The following is a 20,132-nucleotide window of genomic DNA, read 5'->3' on the forward strand; positions in this document are numbered from 1 at the left end:
AGCTTCTACATAAGCTAGATTGGACTTGGTAGAAAGTGTGGGAGTATGGTTAACTGCATCCAGTACAGTGTTCTAAATTAATTCCTCAAAACATTTGAGGTGGTTACAGTTCTTGAGATTATACAGGCAATAGGAGACAAGCTAGCAGCTGTGGATGTGAAAGATGACTAATTTTATATCGCTATTTAGGAATGTCATTGGAGATTCTGGTTCAGTTTCAAAAGACAAAGCTGTCGGTATAAGGACATGCCATTTGGCGCCAGTCTGGCACCCAAGGTTTTACAAAGTGTCTGTCTGTACTCACAACACATCAAGGATGCCCACGTTTATCTGCATTGGATGACAGATTCATCAGAGCACCTTGGAGTCCACTGGCATGGCCATGCAGCAGGTAATCAATACAGTCCAGGAGTCATAATCAATTAATGTTCTTAAGAGCATTATCTTGAACTATCTGGCTGGTTTGTGCTACTCCAATTTGGTTTTCATTTTATTGAGATAATTGGTTTCAATGAAAAGCTGTCTACAAATGTTTGGCTGCCGTTTCTGTGGTTCTCAAACCTTGCTTGCAAGATTCCATCAAACTGTTCAACCAGTGAATGTCCATTTCTCAACAGGTAAGGATTGACCAAGCCTTTGCTCTTGATCTGACTTGGTGGTCACAATGATAATGATTATGTCCCTGTCTGGATGGATGGCCCAGTTATAAGGGATTGGGCTTATAGCAGATGGATAACAGAAAAGTCCACTGAGCACATCATCCTTGGGATTTGGGATGATCAGGTTGACTATGGAAGACTTCCAGTTTTTAATATGGGGTAAGTTAATATATGCATGACTGGACAATGTCACATCATAAGCAAATAGGGAAAAGCCTTTCAGTATCCCTGCTTAGATGCAAACTGCAAAGGTTTTTAAAATTAATTCACAGGATTTGGGCATCGCTGGCTAGGCCAGCATTTATCGCCCATCCCTAATTGCCCAGAGGGCAGTTAAGAGTCAGCCACATTGCTGTGGGTCCAGAATCAAATGTAGGCCATTCTTCCCAGGTAAGAAAGGCAGTTTCCTTCCTCAAGGACATTAGTGAACCAGGTGAATTTTCCAACAATCGACATCAGTTGCATGGTCATCATTGGATTCTTAATTCTAGGGTTTTTAAAATTAAATTCAATTCCTCCATCTGCCATATCGGGATTTGAACTCTGGTTTCCAGATCAATACTGAGGTCTCTGGGTTAAAAGTCTAGTGAAGATAATGCAAGGCCATTGTCTCCCCCTAAGTAATGCTCATACACTTAAATTTCTTACTTCATTGTAATGAATCAGTTTGAAGGTTTAATGAAATGCAAATAGAAAACACTTAGAGTATTCAGTCTGACAACACCTATGGAGATCTTCACCTAGTGAAGCTATAGTGCAGGAGTACGTGTACTAAGCAGCAGAGGATCTTCTGCAGTGAAAGCCGTATTAAGTAGAGTTAAGTCATTCCAAAACCACAGGTCAGAGTAAAACTTATGAATGGTGGTGGACAGTTAAACAACTAAGTGGCAGCAGAGGCGCCATAAGTATCCGCATGCCCAATGAATGGGGAGCCTAGCACATCAGTACAAAGGACAGAGTTGAAGAATTTGCAACAATGTTCGGGCAAAAGTGTCATGTCTCCTCATCCTTCTGAGGTTTTCAGCATTACAAATGCAGCCAATTTAGTTCACTCGATTAATGTCAAGAAACTGCCAAAGACATTGGATATAAAGCAAAGGTTATGGATATAAAGGAAAGGTTATGGGCTCTGATAGCATCGCAGCTGTCATACTGAACTTTGTGTTCCAGAGTTAGGCCATGTCCCGAGCCAATCTGTTTGAGTGACATTTGCCTGGTAATTTGCAAAATTGCCTAGGTATGTCATTTCCTTAGAAGGACAAATTTAACATGGTCAGTTACTGCCTCATCTGTTGACTCGAGTCATCCCCATCATCAGTGACATCAGGTAGAATTTGCACAGCAATAATTGACTCGCTGTTCAGTTTGAATTCTTACACGGCCATCTGGCTCCTTACCTCATTACAGCCACGATTTAAACTTGAAGATCTGAACTCTGTAATGTACGAGTGACTACCCTGACATCATAGATGTACAATATGCAAATTGGGTGCATAAAGTAGGCCACTCAGCCTTTCAAACCTTCTGTTCCATTCAGTAAGACCACAGCTAATTTACATATTCCACATTTCTGCTAGTCAAGAATCTGTCTACAGCTACTTTAAAAATATTCCTCCGCCTTTTGTTCCATAGACCTGAGACCCTCAGGTATACTTTCTCTTAATATTGTCAGTTGTAAATCGACAACCCTTTATTTTTGAACTGTGGCCCAAATTTTAGTTACTACCACAAGGGGAAATATCTTCTGCACATCCCATGTAACCAACACCCTACAAGATGTTGTAAATTTCAGTAAAGTCACGTTTTACTCTTGTAAACTCTGGCAGAAACAAGCCTAGCCCATCCAACCTTTCCTCATAAGACCAGGTGTTGGTATGGTAAACGTTCTCTGAACTGCTTCCAGTGCATTTACACCCTTTCCTTAAATATGGAGATCAATACTGTATGCAGTACTCCTGATGTGGTCTCAACAATGCTGTACAGCTGAAACATGAGCTTCTGATTTTTATTTTCATATCCACTCGTGACAAATAATAACATTCAATTAGTTTTCCTAATTATCTGCTATGCAAACATATTAGCATTTTAATTCTGCCTGCCAAAATGGCCAGTTTTACGTTTGGTCATATTGTACTCTATTTCCTAGATCTCTATTCTTTTGTAACTTCTAAATGTCCTCTTCACAACTTATGTTCCTGTCTCACATACCACCAAATTTAGCAACTGTACATTTGGTCCCTTCAACCACCTCATGATTCATGTAATACAATTCCCAATTGCATCTTTGAGAAAGTGACAACAGCAGATGCTGCAGAAGTCTGAGTTGAAAAGTACAGCAGGTCATACAGCATCTGAGGAGCAGGAGAGTTGACGCTTCGGGCATAAGCCCTTCCTGATGAAGGGTTTATGTTTGAAACATTGACTCTTATAGAGTCATAGAGATGTACAGCATGGAAACAGACCCTTCGGTCCAAGCCAACCGAATCTAGACCCACCTGCCAGAACCCGGTCCATATCCCTCCAAACCCTTCCTATTCATATACCCATCCAAATGCCTTTTAAATGTTGTAATTGTACCAGCCTCCACCACTTCCTCTGGCAGCTCATTCCATACACTTACCACCTTCTGTGTGGAAAAGGTTGCCCCTTAGATCTCTTTTATATCTTTCCCCTCTTACCCTAAACCTATGCCCTCTAGTTCTGGACTCCCTGACCCCAGGGAAAAGACTTTGCCTATTTGCCCTATCCATAATCTCTATAAGGTCACCCCTCGGCCTCCGACGCTCCAGGGAAAACAGCCCCAGCCTGTTCAGCCTCTCCCTATAGCTCAAATCTTCCAACCCTGGCAACATCCTTGTAAATCTTTTCTGAACCCTTTCAACTTTCACAACATCTTTCCGATAGGAAGGAGACCAGAATTGCACGCAATTTTCCAACAGTCGCCTAACCAATGTCCTGTACGGCTGCAACATGACCTCCCAACTCCTGTACTCAATACCCTGACCAATAAAGGAAAGCATACCAAACGCCGCCTTCATTATCCTATCGACCTGTGACTCCACTTTTGAGGAGCTATGAATCTGCACTCCAAGGCCTCTTTGTTCATCAACACTCCCTGGGACCTTACCATTAAGTGTATAAGTCCTGCTAAGATTTGCTTTCCCAAAATGCGGCACCTCGCATTTATCTGAATTAAACTCCATCTGCCACTTCTCAGCCCATTGGCCCATCTGGTCCAGATCCTGTTGTAATCTGAGGTAACCCTCTTCGCTGTCCACTACACCTCCAATTTTGGTGTCATCTGCAAACTTACTAGCTGTACCTCTTATGCTCGCATCTAAATCATTTATGTAAATGACAAAAAGTAGACGACCCACTATCGATCCTTGTGGCACTCCACTGGTCACAGGCCTCTAGTCTGATAAACAACCCTCCACCACCACCTCTGTCTTCTACCTTTTGAGTGAGTTCTCCCTGTATTCCATGAGATCTAACCTTGCTAATCAGTTCCCACGGGGAACCTTGTCGAACGCCTTACTGAAGTCCATATAGATCACAACTACCGCTCCTCATCAATCCTCTTTGTTACTTCTTCAAAAACTCAATCAAGTTTCTTCTGCTCCTCTGATGCTACCTGACCTGCTGTACTTTTCCAGCACTACCCTTTTCAACTCCCATTTATATCTTGTCAACTAGAAAAAGGTCCAGTTATTTCCTGTTAGCTAGCTAGCATTCTATCCATTAAGACCATAAGAAATAGGAGCAAAATTGGGTCATTTGTCCCATCAAGTCAGCTTCAATCATGGCTGATGTGATTTCTGCTTTATTCTGCTGCCCTCTCCCCATAACTCTTTATCCCCTTATCAATCAAGAACCTACCTATTTCTGTCTGAAATACTTTCAGTTACATGGCCTCCACAGCTTTCTGTAGCAGTGAGTTCCACAGATTAACCACTCTCTGAAGAAATTCCTGCTCATTTCCTGAGGCTGTGTCCTTGGGACCTAGTCTCTCTAGTAGAAACATCTTCTCCACATCCACTCTATTCAGGCCACTCTGTGTTCGGTCAGCTTCAATCAGATTCCCCCTCATCCTTCAAAAGTCCCAGAATCCTCAACCACTCCTTATATGGCAAACTGTTCATTCCAGGATCGTTTTTGTAAACCTCAGCTAGACCCACTCCACAGCCAGTGCATTCTTTGTTAGCTACAGAGCCCAAAACTGCTCTCTATTCCAGATAGTTTGTCCAGACCCTTAAACAGTATCAAAACGACATGTCTGCAATTGCATTCTAGCCTTCTTGAAATGACTACTAGCATTGTATTTGCCTTCCTATCTGCCAGCTGAATCTTCTTAACTTTAAGAGAATACTGAACTAAGATTCCCAAAGTCCCTTTGTGCTTCAGATTCCAAAGCTTTTCCCCATTTAGCTCTATTCTACTGACCAAAATGAATAACCTCTTACTTTCCCACATTGTATTCCATCTGCCACTTCTTTGTTCACTCTTCGAGCCAGTGCAAGTTCTCCTACAGCCTCCCTATATCCTTAACACTGCCTTTCCATCCACCTCTCATTGTGTCATCTGCGAACTTAGCAACAATGCCCTCTTCTTTCATCCAGTTTGTATAATGTGAAGAGTTGTAGTCCCAACACAGAGCCCTGTGGAACTCCACGTGTCATCGGCTGTCATTCTGACAAAGACTGCTTTGTCCCTACTCCCTCCCTCTGTCAGTCAGCCAATCCTTTATGCCAGCACCTTGCCCCTAACACCCTGGGCTCTTATTTAGCAGCCTCCTGTGCAGCACCTTGTCAAGGGCCTTCTGGGAATTCAAATAGATCATTTCCACTGGCTCTCCTTTTGTCAAACTTGCTCATTACCACCTCCTAACAGATTTGTCAGGCATGACCTACCCTTGATGAAGCCATGCTGACTCAGCCGATTTTTACCATGCACTTCTAATATTTTATACTTTAATCATTAATGCTGTTCTTATAATTTATCACCTCTACCTGATATATTTTCTGAACTTGGATCATTTATCTCTATTGAGTTAATGACACCAATAATTAATATAACCATCCCTGTACTGTTTTTTAGCCTCCTGTTCTTTCTAAATGTCCTGTACCCATCAAGCTTCAGGTCTCAATCTATATCATCATGCAGTCAACTCTGTGCAATGGATATCTGATAGCACAACAGAAATAAGTACAATCAGTTCTTCTGTCTCATTTTGAATGCTGTTAGTAGATATTGAGCCTTTAATTTTGCTATTTTTATTATTTTTATCACCTGGCTTTTGATTTACATTAAGATATATACTCACTGTTTTTCCATCACACTCTAAATTTCCCATGTTAATACCTTGCCCTCTCTCGCCTTTATTCTTTGGTTTACCAAATCTTCCCAAATTTAATCCCTTGTCCTCACTATTTTGTTTTATGCCCTCCCTACTGACCTCGTTATGATGCTTGCTAGAGCACCTGTCCCAGTACAATTCAGTTACAGATTGCCTAGCACTGCAGATTCTCTGTGCCCAGACCCCACAAACCTGAACCTATGTCTCCCCCACCAGTGTTTGAGTCATGCATTTATTTCTCTAACCTTATTTCATCTCCCCCAGTTGCTCGTGGCTCAGGTAATCATTCAGAGATTCTTTTCTTTGAGTTCCACTTTTTAATTTGGAGTCAAGTAATATCTCCCACTTGAGAAGCAAGATTAATGAGAGAGATTAATGATGATGGTGAAACTGTTTTTGATTGTTTTAAAACCCCATCTGATTCATTAATGTCCTTTTAGGGAAGGAAATCTGCTGTCCTTATCTGATATGGCCTGCATGTGACTCCAGACCCACAGCAATGTAATTGTCTTTCAACTGCCCTGTAAAATGACCTAGCAGCCCACTCAGTTGTATCAAGCCATTGCAAAACCTCAAAAGGAAGAAACCGGGCAAAGTGCCTCACATTGATTTAAACATTAGAAATGATAGCAGCAAGTTCAGCGATATTGATCCAAAGTCCTGCTGACTAACATCTGAGGGCTAGTGCCAAAATTGGGAAAGCTATCTCTGTCTAGTAAGCAACACCTTAAAATTGACTAAGATATGATTCCATGGCTGTGATTATGCCCTCGTCATCGCCATTGCCATCCCTGGATATGCTTTGTCCCACTGTCAGGAGAGACCCAGCAGAGGTGGCAGCATAGTAGTATACAGTTGGGGTTTCTTTGGGAGCCTTCAACATTGACTTCAATCCCTGTAAAGCTTCATGGCACCAGGTCAAACGTTGTCAGTGGAATCTCCTGATTACCAAGTGTTGCCATCCCTTAGTTGATTAATCAGTAGTCCTCCAACTGAACACTGCTTGGAGGATGTCTGTCATCAATGGATCAGATCTAAATTCTGCGTCCTGCCCTAACACGTCCACTTGTGAATGATGGTGGGCAATTGAACAGTTCACTGGAGGAAGAGGCTTCACAGATATTCTTAACCTCAGGAATGTGGGAGCCCAGCAATCAGTGCAAAAGATAAGGCTGAAGCATTTACAACAATCTTCAGCTGGAAATGCCAAGTGAGTCACGTTGGCATCTACCAGAGGTTCCCAGCATCATAGCTGTCAGTCTTCAGCCAATTTAATTCACTCTACATGATATCAAGAAACTACTGAATGTACCCTGACAATATTTCAGCAATAACTTTGAACACTTGTGCTCTTGAATCTTCCACACCCCATTTGCTGAGTTTTCTGATAGAGCTACAACACTGGCATCAACCTGGCAAATTTGTTCAGATACATCCTGTCTCCACAAAGGAGGGAAAATTCAATCAGACTAATGGCTGCCTCATCAATCACGTTTTGATTAGTAAAATGATGAAAGGATTTATTGACTCTACTATCAAGCAGTACTTAACAACAACTTATTACTGATGGGCAGATGGATTCTGCCAGGGCCAGTCAGCTCATGGTCTCATTACAGCTTAGTCCAAGCATGGACAAAATTCCAAAGATGAGATGAACGTGACTATCCTTGACGGGCCATGTCTGAACACGTGTGGGATCAAGGAGCCATAGCAAAATTACAATCAATGGGAATTATAGAAACTGCTGTTGGCAGTCATGCTCAGCAACAACAACAAAAACTCCCATCTTCCTTTGTGGAGATTTGTTGCTCCACAACATCTCTGCATCTTCCTCAAAGTAATGTCTTCGGCACAACCATCTTCAGCTGCTTCATCAATGACCTTCTGTCCGTCATAAGGATAGAAATGGGGATATTCATTGATGATTGCGCAACGTCCAGCACCATTCATGACGACTTGTGCTGACGCAATGTGTTCAAATCCAGCAAAACCTGGGCAACATCCAGGCTTGGGCTGAAAAGTGGCAAGTAACATTCACACTGCACAAATGACAATGACCATCTCCAACAAGAGAGAATCTAGCCATTGTCCTTTGGCATTCAGTGGCATTGCCATCACTGAATCTTCCACTATCAATATCCTAGGAACTAGCAATGACGCGGCTTGTGTAGTCTCAACTTATTTAATTTTTAATAAATAAATACTGCTACTCAAACTGTACTGATAGTAATGAAATCTTACATTTTGCAATAAATGTCCTGGGTTTTAAAAGATAAGGTGATTGCACGTAATGTTGCCAAGTCGCCAATTATCTGTTTCAAATAATGTCTCCAAATGTTATTACTATAATACAATTTGAGGTTTGGTGTGCTCAGACCTGACCTCCCGCAGGTTCTCTGTCACCCCCTGTGCAGACTGTCGTTTTCCTTAATGCTGATAAAGTTAGAAAAGGAACAGAGCACTTCATTCCTCTCCTCATCTGACTTCCTGACCAAACTTGGTTTTGCATACACTCAAGGCAATATTTGACCAAACGTGACCCCTCTTAAGCCTAGCAAAATTGAAGTAAATGGAAATTGCAGGGTGGGGAACCCTCCACTGGCTGTAGGCATATCGAGTACAAAGGAAGATGTTTGTGGTTGTTGGAAGCCAGCCATCTCAGCCTTAGTGTAAAACTGCAGGAATTCCTCCGAGTAGTGTCTTAGGTCTGACCATCTTCAACTGCCTTATCAATGACTACGCTTGCTCCTTTAATAATTAGAACGTACTTTTACAGTTCTGCAGTGTGAATATGAATGCCCAAATTAGGAGCAGAAATAAATGATTTGCCTTTTCAAACCTGCACTACCTTTCAACAAGATCATGCCTGATTAGTTTGTGACTCAAATTCCATATTCCCATCTACACCAAGTAACCTTTGATTCACTCACCTAACAAAAATCTATCTACTCCCTTAAGAATATTCAGTGATCCTACTCTCATTTTTTCTACGATGGTTCCAAGTTCACAGAACCTTCTGAGAGAAAAAAGACATTTTATTAATCTCTCCTGAAAGGATGATAAGCAAAACTCCTAGTTCTGGGCTTGCTCCCACAAAGAAAACACTGTTTCAATATCCACCTTTTTGAGACTGTGGTCACCTGTCACTCTTTATGTCAGTGAATGCTATCGCAATCTGTCCACCCTTTCCTCGTAAAACAACTTATTCATTCCAGGTGTGAATGTGATAAAATTCTTTTGAACCTACACCAATTCATCCTTCCTTAAATAAAGGCACCAAAAGTACACACTGTATTCAATGTGTCATCTCACCAATGTCCTATGTATAGCTGAAATGTAAAATTTGCCCTTCAATGGTCAGTTCTTGTGATAAAAGACAGCCACCATTAGCTTTCTTAGTTATTTGCTGGTACTTCATTACATCCTGTTTACAATATAATTTCCTTCTTATCTATTGTCTCATCTTCAAATAGTTGCCATGCCTTCTGTCCCCTCATTAACTGCAGGTGTAAGGTGGTGGTGAGCAGGTAATGTTATTGGATTAATAATCCAGAGGCCCAGGCAGATGCTGGAAGATAAATTAATAAATCTGGAATTGAAGTCTAATCTAATGCCAACTGTGAATCTGTTGATTAGTTATCCGATGGGTTCTTGCAACAAAGTGAATTCTGCTTTCCTACCTGGATGGTTCATGTGACTCCAGACCCACAGTAATGTGGTTGCCTCTAAAAGCCCCCTAAAATTGTCTAGCAAGCTAGTCAGCTGTATCAAACTGGTAGAAGGCCTGAAAGAAAGGAATGAAAGTGGACACACTGACTGGCATTACTCCAGGTGAACAGGAAATGGCAGCAGCAAGCCCTTGGCTATCTTTTCTGACTAACGTTTGGGACTTGTGCCAGAATTGGTTGAGCTGTCCTACAGAGCAGTCAAACAGCAGCTTGACGTTATCTGTAGGATGGGATTCCTTGTGTGTGATCGTATCCAAAACATCATAGCCGTCCCTGCAACTGTCCTGCCACCAGTATAACCCATCAGAATTGACGACATATTCAGTCGAAAAGGCTTTGCCACAGGAGTCCTCAACATTGACACCAGGCCCCATGAAGTTACATAGCACTGGGGCATGAAAACCTGCTGGATACCACCCACCATCTACCTTCGGCTAATGAGTCTCCATATTGAAAACAACTGGAAAGAGTGTGAGGGTGACAAGGGCACAGCATGTACTCTGGGTTGAGGACGTCAATGTTTATCATTGGGATTGGTTCAGTAGCACTACTACTTACTAAGTTGGCCAAATCTTAAAAGTGTATCCAGGTAAGTGGTGAAAGAACCAACAAGAGGAAAAATCTTAGCATGATCTCATCCTTACTGATCTATCTTTCATAGATACATCTGTCCATAACAGGAGTAACATTGCACACTTCTTGTAGAGATTATCCTATTTTTATATTCAATATACTCTTCCATCATGTAGGGCCCCTGAGGTAAATGGGACAGATCTCTATTCAGGAACTCAAAAAAAAAACACTTCTGAGGCACTGTGAACTATCAGAAGTAGATTTGTATTCAACTACAAATCTGTAATCTCATGCGCTAGCCCACCTCCCCCTATCACTTGCTCAGCAGTAGCCTGTTCATTGGCATTTAGTTTGCATTCCACCAGGGTCACATCATTACAGCATTGATACAAATATAGCTGAACTCCCAATGAAGAGATGAGGTGAGAATATCCTTCACAGTAAGGCAACATTTGACAGACTGTGACATCAAGGAGCCCTAGCAAACTGGTATAAATGGGTATCAGTGGGACAGCTCTGAAAACTGTTTGTTTGGAATAATACTTTGTGAAGAGGTCAGGGAAGGAAGGAAATCATTGTGGTTATTGGAGATTAATCACCCCACTTCCAGTCATTGCTGCAGAAACCTTTCAGGTAAGTGTCCAAGGTCCAAATGTCTTCTGCTTCAATGAACATCCTTCCACCATAAGGTCAGAAGTTGAGATGTTCACTGGTGGCTGTAAATTGTTCAGTTGCAAATGATCATGCTGAAGCTGTCCATGTCCATATTCAGCAGGACCTGAAACATATCCAGGCATAGATTGGTAGTATTTGTGCCGTAGAAGTACCAAGCAACCATCATCATCAATGAGAGAATCTATCCATCAGCCTTGAACATTCAGTTGTATTGCCATTGTTGAATTCCTCATAATTAGCATTCTATGCATTACCATTGACCAGAAACTGAACTGGATTGGCCATATGAGTGCCGTGGATGTAAGACCAAGGGGGAGGCTAGGATTTCTAGGACAAATGACTTCCCATACCCTGTCCACCATTTAAAAGGCACAGATCAGGAGAGTGTTGGAACACTTTCCATTTCCGGGATGGTTGTAGCACACCACCCAAGACAAAGAGCCGAGACCCCATCCATTACCTTTAACATTCATTCTCTTCACCATTGATGCAGAAACCTGCCAAGGTTCATTTGACAATACCTTCCAAACGTGATCGGTATCACCTTAAAAGACAAGGGCAGCAGAAATGTGTGCAGTACCACCTGCAAGTTCTCCTCCAAGCCACTACTGTTCTGACTCTTTATCGCAGGGTAAAAATCATGGATTCAGTATTACATGTGTACCTGACTTTCCTGGATTGCAACAGTTTGTTATCACCTTCTCAAGGGCAACTGGGATGTGCAATAATTGCTGACTTAGCCAACAATGCACACAACATGTAGGTAAACTTAAAAGAAAAGAAATCTGCTTTGTATCCTAATTAAGGAATTTTTGCACTGTTTTGGGTTTGCTATCAGTTGCTCCTTAAGTTTTTATTTTAAAGAGGTTTTTATTATTGACGTGCCAATCGAAAGGATGGGTTAGTATTTTCTAAGTGCTAAGAAGGTCCCAAATTACTGTGCTGCAGAACAATTTCTAATTGTAACCTGTAGTGCAAAGACCCAAGGTCAAGAGAGTATAGGTGGATAGTTTGATAATTGAATGTAGTTTGTGAATAGATAATGTTACAGAGGAGTATCCAAAGGCTGAGTGTAAATGCTTCCGTCCATGGCAGCTTTCTGGACAGTTCTCACTGTATTATGCTGTTCCATAAAGGTTCCTGAATCTTCATTTCTGTTTTTTAAACTCAGCCATCCCTGTAATAATGTAGACTTTCAAGATTAGATATTTACGTATTGATCTCTACATTGCAGAAGCTGAGCATCAGCTCTCTAATACTACCACCACCTATCTTCCACATCAGTCACTGACCTCCTTTAATCTGGCAACTTCTTTCACCCCCTCCATGGCCGCCTAGCTGATAGTCCCCCAGCCCTGAACAACTCGCTTCTACCTCCTGAAAATCCACAAACAGGACTCCCCAGGCAAACCCATTGTTTCAGCCTGCTCCTGCCCCACAGTCACAGAACTCATCTCTTCATACCTTGACTCGTGTTTTCTCCCTGGTCGCATTCCTGCCCACATATATCCGTAATTCCTCTGCTTTCTGCCAGTTTTGGAATTTCCAGTTTGCGAGCTCCAGCTGCTGCCGCTTTACCATGGATGTCCCTTTACCCCACTAGGATGGTCTCAGGGCTCTCTGCTTCTTCCTGGAGCAAAGGCCTGAATTGGCCCCACCCACCACCACCATCCTCCTCCTCTTGGCCGAACTCGTCCTCACCCTGAACAGCTTCTCTTTTAACTTCTCTCATTTTCTTCAAGTCAGAGGGTTGGCCAAAGGTCTCAAAGGGTTGGCATAGGCCCCAGTTATGCATGTCTCTTTTTGGTACATGGAACATTCCTTGTACCATTCCTGTTCTGGCTCCCACCCACAACTCTTGCTTCATTATGTTGATGATAACATTGGTACTACTTCCCCTTCCCATCTGGAATTGGAAAAGTTAATCAATTTTGCTTCCAATTTCCACAGTGCCTTCACTTTCACTTGGTCTACCTCTGACTCCTCCCTTCCATTCCTCAACATCTCCATTTCCATTTCTGGGGCTAGATTAGCCACTAGAATGCACTATAAACATACCGACTCCCACAGCTACCTGGACTATACACCCTCGCAACCTGTTTCCTGTAAAGACTCCATTTCATTCTCCCAGTTTCTTCATCTCCGTCATGTATATTCCGATGAGGGCAACTTTGACAAGGGAGCCTCCGAAATGTTCACTTTTTTCCTCAACGGTGAGCTCCCCAGCACCATTGTCGAAAGGGTCCTCAGCCAGGATCTGACCCATCTCCTGCACTTTAACCCCATGCCCCTGTCTTCCCTTCTGCAATAGTGATACGGTTCCCCTTGTAATTACCATCCCAGCAGCTAGATGCCACTATCAGACACTTATTCTCCTCCCATATCCATCTTCGGCAGGGGCTGTTCCCTCTGGCACACCTGGTCTATTCTTCCTTCACTCCTTAAAAAAAAAAACCCTTCACGACACCTTCCCCTGCAACCGCTGAAGGTGTAATACCTACCAATTTACCACCTCTCTCCTCAGTGTCCAAGAGTCTAAACATGCCTTTCAGGTGAAGCAGCACTTCTCACAATCTAGTCACCTGCATTCACTGCTCACAATGTGGTCTTCTCTACATTGGGAAAACTAAGTGTAGACTGGATGATCACTTAGCAGAACATCTACATTCTGCCTGCAAAGAAGACCCTGAGCCTCCAGTTGCCTGCCACTTTAACACACCACCCTGTTCCCTGGCCAGCATCTCTGTCTCTGGTTTGCTGCAAGCTGGAAAAACAGCACCTCGTTTTCCGCTTGGGGACCCTGCAGCCCTCCAGATTCAATATGGAGTTCAATAATTTTAGGGCCTGAACTCCCTGCCCCCCCCCCCCCCCCAAATGTCCCAGCCCCCTACCCCACACACCAGGTTTTTGTCATTACGTAGTCTGCCATTGCACACCTACCTATTGTTAGCCACAAACAGTCTCTGTTAACAGCTATCAACCCTCCCAGCCAGATTGGTACCGACCCCTTTGTCCAACTGTTGTTCTCTTTGGTTTCTGTCCTTACCTATCGTTTACTCCTTACCCCCTTCCCCACCCTCCCTTCTGCATATAAACCAACATTTTCCTAGCTACCATCAGTTCTGAGGAAGGGTCACCAGGCCCAAAACATTAACTCTGATTTCTCTTCACAGATCTGCTGAGCTTTTCCAATACTTCTGTTTTTGTTTCTAGTTTACAGCATCCGCAGTTCTTCCGGTTTTTATTTTAGAAATTTGTTAATTCGTTTGAAGTGTACGAAACTTGAGGTTTCTTGTGAGCAGGCATTTCAGAATTGGTGGAAGAGGAGTGGTGATAAATTGGGAGGAATTATCTTAATTGGGTAGTAACTTGATAACTGGAAGGGATAAATAGAAGGCATTTACCAAAAGAATGAAGAAGTAAATGATTTATTTATTTTTACAAGCGTGTCAGTAAATTAAATAACTAATATTGAAGGCACAATCCTTAAAGGGCTCGTGGATGTGGAAAGTGAAGAATATGTGGCAATGGAACTGATCAGAGAGCTGTTTGAGACAGTTTGTACAGATGACGTAATCTTTCTCTACAATTCTAAATAATCATGCTAGATTTTATTCCAACAGTGTGGAGGGTTCATATCATTCAGTGTATCAAAAGGATCCTGCAAGAGGGATGTACTAAATTGTTTAGTTACTAATGAATTTTTTTTGTTTTGCACCATAGGTACTGAAGGTTCAGAAGAAGGATCAAGTGGAGATTCTCTTCTCGAGTGGTTGAATGCTTTTAGGCAGACGGGGAACACAACGAGAAGTGGTCAAAGTGGGAATCGTTCCTGGAGAGCAGTCAGTCGTACAAACCCAACAAGTGGTGATTTTAGATTCAGCTTGGAAATTAATGTCAGTCGGAGTAGAATTGACCAAAGTGCTGAAATGGAAAGTGAGCAACCTATGGACACTTCAAATGTGGAAGCGACAGTACCTGCGGCAGAAGAAGCAGTGACACAAGTACCATCCGGAAATACAAGTGCACCCTCCCCAACAGCAACGCAACCATCACCACCTGTAACAGATCCACCAATGGCTATGGCAGAAGACGATGTTCAGAGTGAACCTGAAAGATCTGCTTCCACTGGAACAAGACAAAGTCGAGGACCAAGTGGAGAGCTATCTTATGAAAACAGATATGAACTTTTGAGACATGAGCTTGAAACCCAAGCTCAACATCAAGGTCGCCCAAGAAGTGGTAGAAGTAGGAGTCCAGAGCGCCGGAGGTCATCTAGAACAAGGAGCAATCGAAGTCGGTCACCCTTGCATCAAGTCAGTGAGGGGACGAGTAGATCACGACGTCAGGGACTTTCCCAGAGGTCTGATAGATCTGTTTCAGAAAGTGGAACAGAAGGAAGTTCCAGAACTAGACAGCATGTCATGTCCAGACAGAGTCGGGTTGGAGATGGGGTGCAGTCTGAAATAACAAATCATGTTCCTGTTCTTGAGCCAAATGAACCTAGAGAGACTTCCCAGGAAGCTGCTGACTCTTCAGAAGCCGTCGTCAGTGATCCCTCTGTAGCTGGGCGCCGACCACCGACAATTATGTTAGACCTGCAAGTGAGAAGGGTGAGACCTGGTGAAAATGCAGATAGAGATAGCATAGCTAACAGGACCCGGTCACGATCCCAAACATCCGACAACACTGTTGTATATGAAAGTGAGCGGGGTGGCCTCAGGCGCACATTCTCCCGCTCAGAACGAGCAGGGGTGCGAACTTATGTCAGCACCATTCGTATTCCTTTTCGCAGGATATCTGATTCAGGTCTTGGAGAGGCTGCCTCAGTTGCCCTCCAAACAATACTACGCCGGATAATGATGGGTGGGGAACTGAGTTCCTTTGTGGACAGTGACAGCGATTCTGAATCTAGCAACAGGGGCCAAAGTCAAGTGCAGGATGTTTCTGAATCGCAAGACAGTATAAATGAATCCCCAGGCATGGCTTCTGAAGGCAGAACGGGTGAGCAACAGGCAGGGGAGCAGCGGAATGGCAGTGAAACAGATAGCATAACTGGAGCTAGGAGAAGAGAAGGTCAGCAATCTCGAGGCTTATTTGGTCTTGAAGAAAGTGGTACTTTGCCCATACTTAGGCTTGCTCATTTCTTTCTGCTCAATGATGAAGATGAGGACGATCAGCCCAGGGGACTGACTAAAGAGCAGATTGATAACCTGTCCACGAGAAATTTTGGAGAAAGTGATGCGATTAAAACCTGCAGTGTGTGTATTAGTGAATACACAGCAGGAAACAAGCTGCGCAAGCTACCCTGCTCTCACGAATATCACGTTCATTGTATCGATCGCTGGCTGTCCGAAAACTCCACATGTCCCATTTGCCGTCAGGCTGTTTTAGTTCGCACCACTGGTGAAAGTGTTGGCTAGGGTACAACCTCCATCAGTTTGTGCTCCAGTATTGATGTAACGTAGAATTAGCTAGCTGTACCAAACAGTGAACCATATAAAATTGTACTTCAGAATGTAGTGGGGAAATTCAAAATAGCCATACCTAATACGTTTACCTGGTCTATCCTTTGTGTAAGGAAAGGCTTTTCTCTTTTTGCTAATCTTTAGTGAGGATTTGGGCACTTCTTAAATTCCTTCATTTGTGAGTGTGCAACATTGCACTGTTTAAAGACAGGAAATTTTACCATGCTTCGAAACTAACTAGCGATCCTGCATTTAGGACACAGCTTCTGATATTTGTGTGTGTGTTGGTGTAACCTACTTTAAGGATGTGTTCTTAGCATGGTAAATAAGTAACTTAACCTTTAATGCTTTGCTGCATCCTTCACTCGTTTTCTAAAAGTTAACTTCTTGCCCTGATTTCTTTCATGTTTGTGCTTCATTTGGGTTAGCTATATTGACTTTCAAGGTTTTCATTTTTTGTAATTTTTTTGATCAATGACATTTCCTTTTCTGATGTATGATTTATGTGCACACATAGTGTATTTTAGCAATTCAGGATATTTGTTCAGGTTCATTGCAGGATTTGTGTACTTGCGAAGAAATTGGTCACTTTAAAATAAAAAATTTGCAATGTAAATTGTCACTACTCGTAAAAAACTGTCTAATTTACTGAACATCTTTAATGGACAGATTGCCTTATTCTACAATATATATCAAGTCTATGGGACAAATTGGAGACATACAGTTAAGTCTTCGGTGCAGTAGAGTTATTTATTATCCTTTTTTTAAAAAAAATTCAAATGTATTTCCACCTTTTTATGGAGTTACTCTGGGCCTCCCTTTTATTGATTTTTGCCTTTCCACCTTTCATCTCCAGGCTTTTAAGACTATTTTAAAGTGTGGAATGGCCCACTAGTCCAATGATGCAGGCTTGCACTTTTGCTTTTGGGAAACTGGCTGTTTTTGATTTCTCTACAGTCAATTGGAACAGCAGCAGAACTGTGGATGCGCTAGCCGCTGGCCGCATTTCTGCCACTTTCCGAAACTGAGCTATGTAATCTGTGCCTAATAAAAGACCTGTGACTTCACAGCTTGCTGCTTAAATGACATTTTGGTATTGTTTCAACCCTACAGCAGTATGTCTGTGGGCAGGCTGTGTGGCACATCTGAAATCCTGATGGAATATTGGTGACTTCTGTACTTGCAGATCTGGTCTGCAAGCAGTGTAAGCTCCAGTGTTCAGTCAGATGAAAATGTTGCATTTATAGGATGTATGGGGAAGGATGTTGCAGTGTGATAAGACACACTGGAAATTGCAGTTTTGTAACCATGAAATTAAAATATTGCAGTTGTAATATAACTGATGTAACTGAATTGAAGAATCATAGGGCTTTTTTTTTTAGGGAGGATAGCTGTTTTTCTTGGATACAATTGCACAGGATAATGGAAAGTAATGTCCTTACTTATTGTGTTGCCTATCCTGATGTGTATTGAAGACCCATTTTTGTACAAAAATGACAAGATATTAATGGTGTCCTGTATAAATTTTAAATGCCAATATTGTAATGTGCATTTGCATTACCAAAATAGTTTAGTTCCACAGAACAAATGTTATTAGAAAAGAATGATGCTATGACACAAAATAGGAATCCCACAGACTGTGATCAATCCTGCATAAGGCGAACTGTATAATAAAGATTCAAAGCAAATTAGGAGACATGCTTTAAGAAGTCCAGGGAGAGTTCTTCCTTCAGCTGCAGGAGTCCTACCAAAGTGCATATACTTTGGTTTACTGTACAGGGCTTGTTTAAAGTGATTTAGTTTATTTATGTAATCTGTTGTACCAATTTTTGTAAATTAGTAACTGAGTTTTCATGCAAAATTGCAAGTTTTATTATCCAGTCATCATTGAACTTTTCTGGGAGAAGAAACATCAAATGCAAATAGGCATTATCTTTTGACATTGACCATTTTGAAGAGTTGGGTTATTCATAAATGTTAATAAAATATTGCACGAGAAAACAACTGGCACTGTTTGTCTGAGATTTATTCCTTTGCTTTCCTGCTCCTTTTGATTTTGGATTTCTGTTTGGATGATCAGTTATTCATGAACTAATTTGTCTGTTAATATTACTGTTGTTAAATCTCTCAACACTATTCATGTTCCAGAACATTGCACATTTAATCTTTGCATTTATGCGTTAATTAAAGAACCTTTTTTAAGGTTTTTGTGAGATCAACATCAATCATCAACTGGGCAATTTTATTGCAATGCTTTTTTTTCATCTTACCAGATTAACGTTAAGATACACTAAGCCATCTGCAAAGAGAGTGTTAAAAATCTTACAACACCAGGTTACAATCCAACAGGTTTAATTGGAAGCATGCTAGCTTTCGGAGCACCGCTCCTTCATCAGGTGATCACCTGATGAAGGAGCGTCACTCCGAAAGCTAGTGTGCTTCCAATTAAACCTGTTGGATTATAACCTGGTGTTGTCATTTTTAACTTTGTGCACCCCAGTCCAACACTGGCATCTCCAAATCATCCAAGAAGAGAGGCATCAAAATAGCCATAGAGTATTACAACGTGGAAAGAGGTTCTACAGCCCATTGTATTCGTGCTACTAATGGAGCACCTAACTACTCTGGTTGCATTTCCCAGCCCTTGGTCTAGGATCCTGTATGCTATGATGTTTCAAGTCTTTATCTAAATGTTATAATGATTCCTGCGTCTACCATCCTTTCAGAGAGTCCAAAATACCTACCACGTCAGTGAAACATTCTCCTAAAATCATTCCAAATCTCTTGTCTGTTATCTTAAATCTGTGCCCTCCGATAATTGTTCCCTGTGTTCAGAGGAAAGGTTTATACTCATTCTATGCTCTTCATAATTTTGTATATCTCAATCGGGTTAATGTTTGAGTTTTTAACTGAAGTGCGAATGTCATCCTCTGCCTGTTACATGCCTCGTTGTTAGAAGGCAGCTATTGTGACAATTAACCACAATTTCGTAGAACAGTTGGAAATAAAGGCGATTTACAGGGTTTCTTCAGCGTTTTTAATCATTAGTGGCAAGCTGGTATTCATTTGATGATGAAAGAATGAAGTGATCTGCCTTCTTGAGCTGCTATAGTCCATCACGTGTAGCTACACCTACGGTGCTTTAAGATGTAAGTTTCAAAATGTTGACACTTGAAATAGTTCCATATCTGAATGGTGTGAGACTTGGAGGCAAACTTGCACGTGGTACTGTTCCCATGCACCTGCCGCCTTTATGCAATGGATGTGGAGGTTCTCATTCAAAGATGCAATTTGAACTGTGTAAACAATTCCAGAATCTATTCATTGGTGTTTTTGCAAATTACAGTTCAAAGCAATAATTTCAAATTATAAACATTTTCAAATGTGCCTTTAAGTTTTTTTAATTATTCCAGGTAATATTTTCTTTTAAAATAAAGATGGCTACGTATTATAAAATTAGAGCAACTGAGGGAGAATGAAAGATATAGGTGCGAATGTATGATGGAGCATTTTTGTGCTAATTGTTGCCTCAAATTTGTTCCTACCTCCTTTGTAATAGATTAATTAATCATGTCTTGCATGAAGTTAGTAGACATTATGCTGCATCCATTTTGGTGAAGTTGCCTTGTAATCCTGCCTGATATTAAACTAATATTGTAAATTACGTTGTGTA

General features: G+C 41.7%; 1 protein-coding gene across 2 annotated transcripts in view; it reads left to right on the top strand.

Moving 5' to 3' along the window:
* The window catches only part of rlim (ring finger protein, LIM domain interacting), a 61,651-nt gene extending 43,188 nt beyond the window's left edge, over positions 1–18,463 (top strand). The window contains exons 1-2 of one of the 2 annotated variants that reach the window (XM_043705005.1): positions 199–391; positions 14,715–18,463. In XM_043705005.1, the coding sequence (XP_043560940.1) occupies positions 247–391; positions 14,715–16,414 (1,845 nt within the window). In that variant the 5' untranslated portion in view covers positions 199–246 and the 3' untranslated portion in view covers positions 16,415–18,463. Of the gene's footprint in view, positions 1–198; positions 392–14,714 lie in introns of those variants that run through there. The other variant, XM_043705004.1, reaches the window with a different exon arrangement.
* Positions 18,464–20,132: the final 1,669 nt, after the last annotated feature.

The sequence above is a fragment of the Chiloscyllium plagiosum genome, chromosome 15 (genome assembly GCF_004010195.1).
Source record: "Chiloscyllium plagiosum isolate BGI_BamShark_2017 chromosome 15, ASM401019v2, whole genome shotgun sequence".
In the NCBI taxonomy this organism is placed as follows: domain Eukaryota; kingdom Metazoa; phylum Chordata; class Chondrichthyes; order Orectolobiformes; family Hemiscylliidae; genus Chiloscyllium; species Chiloscyllium plagiosum.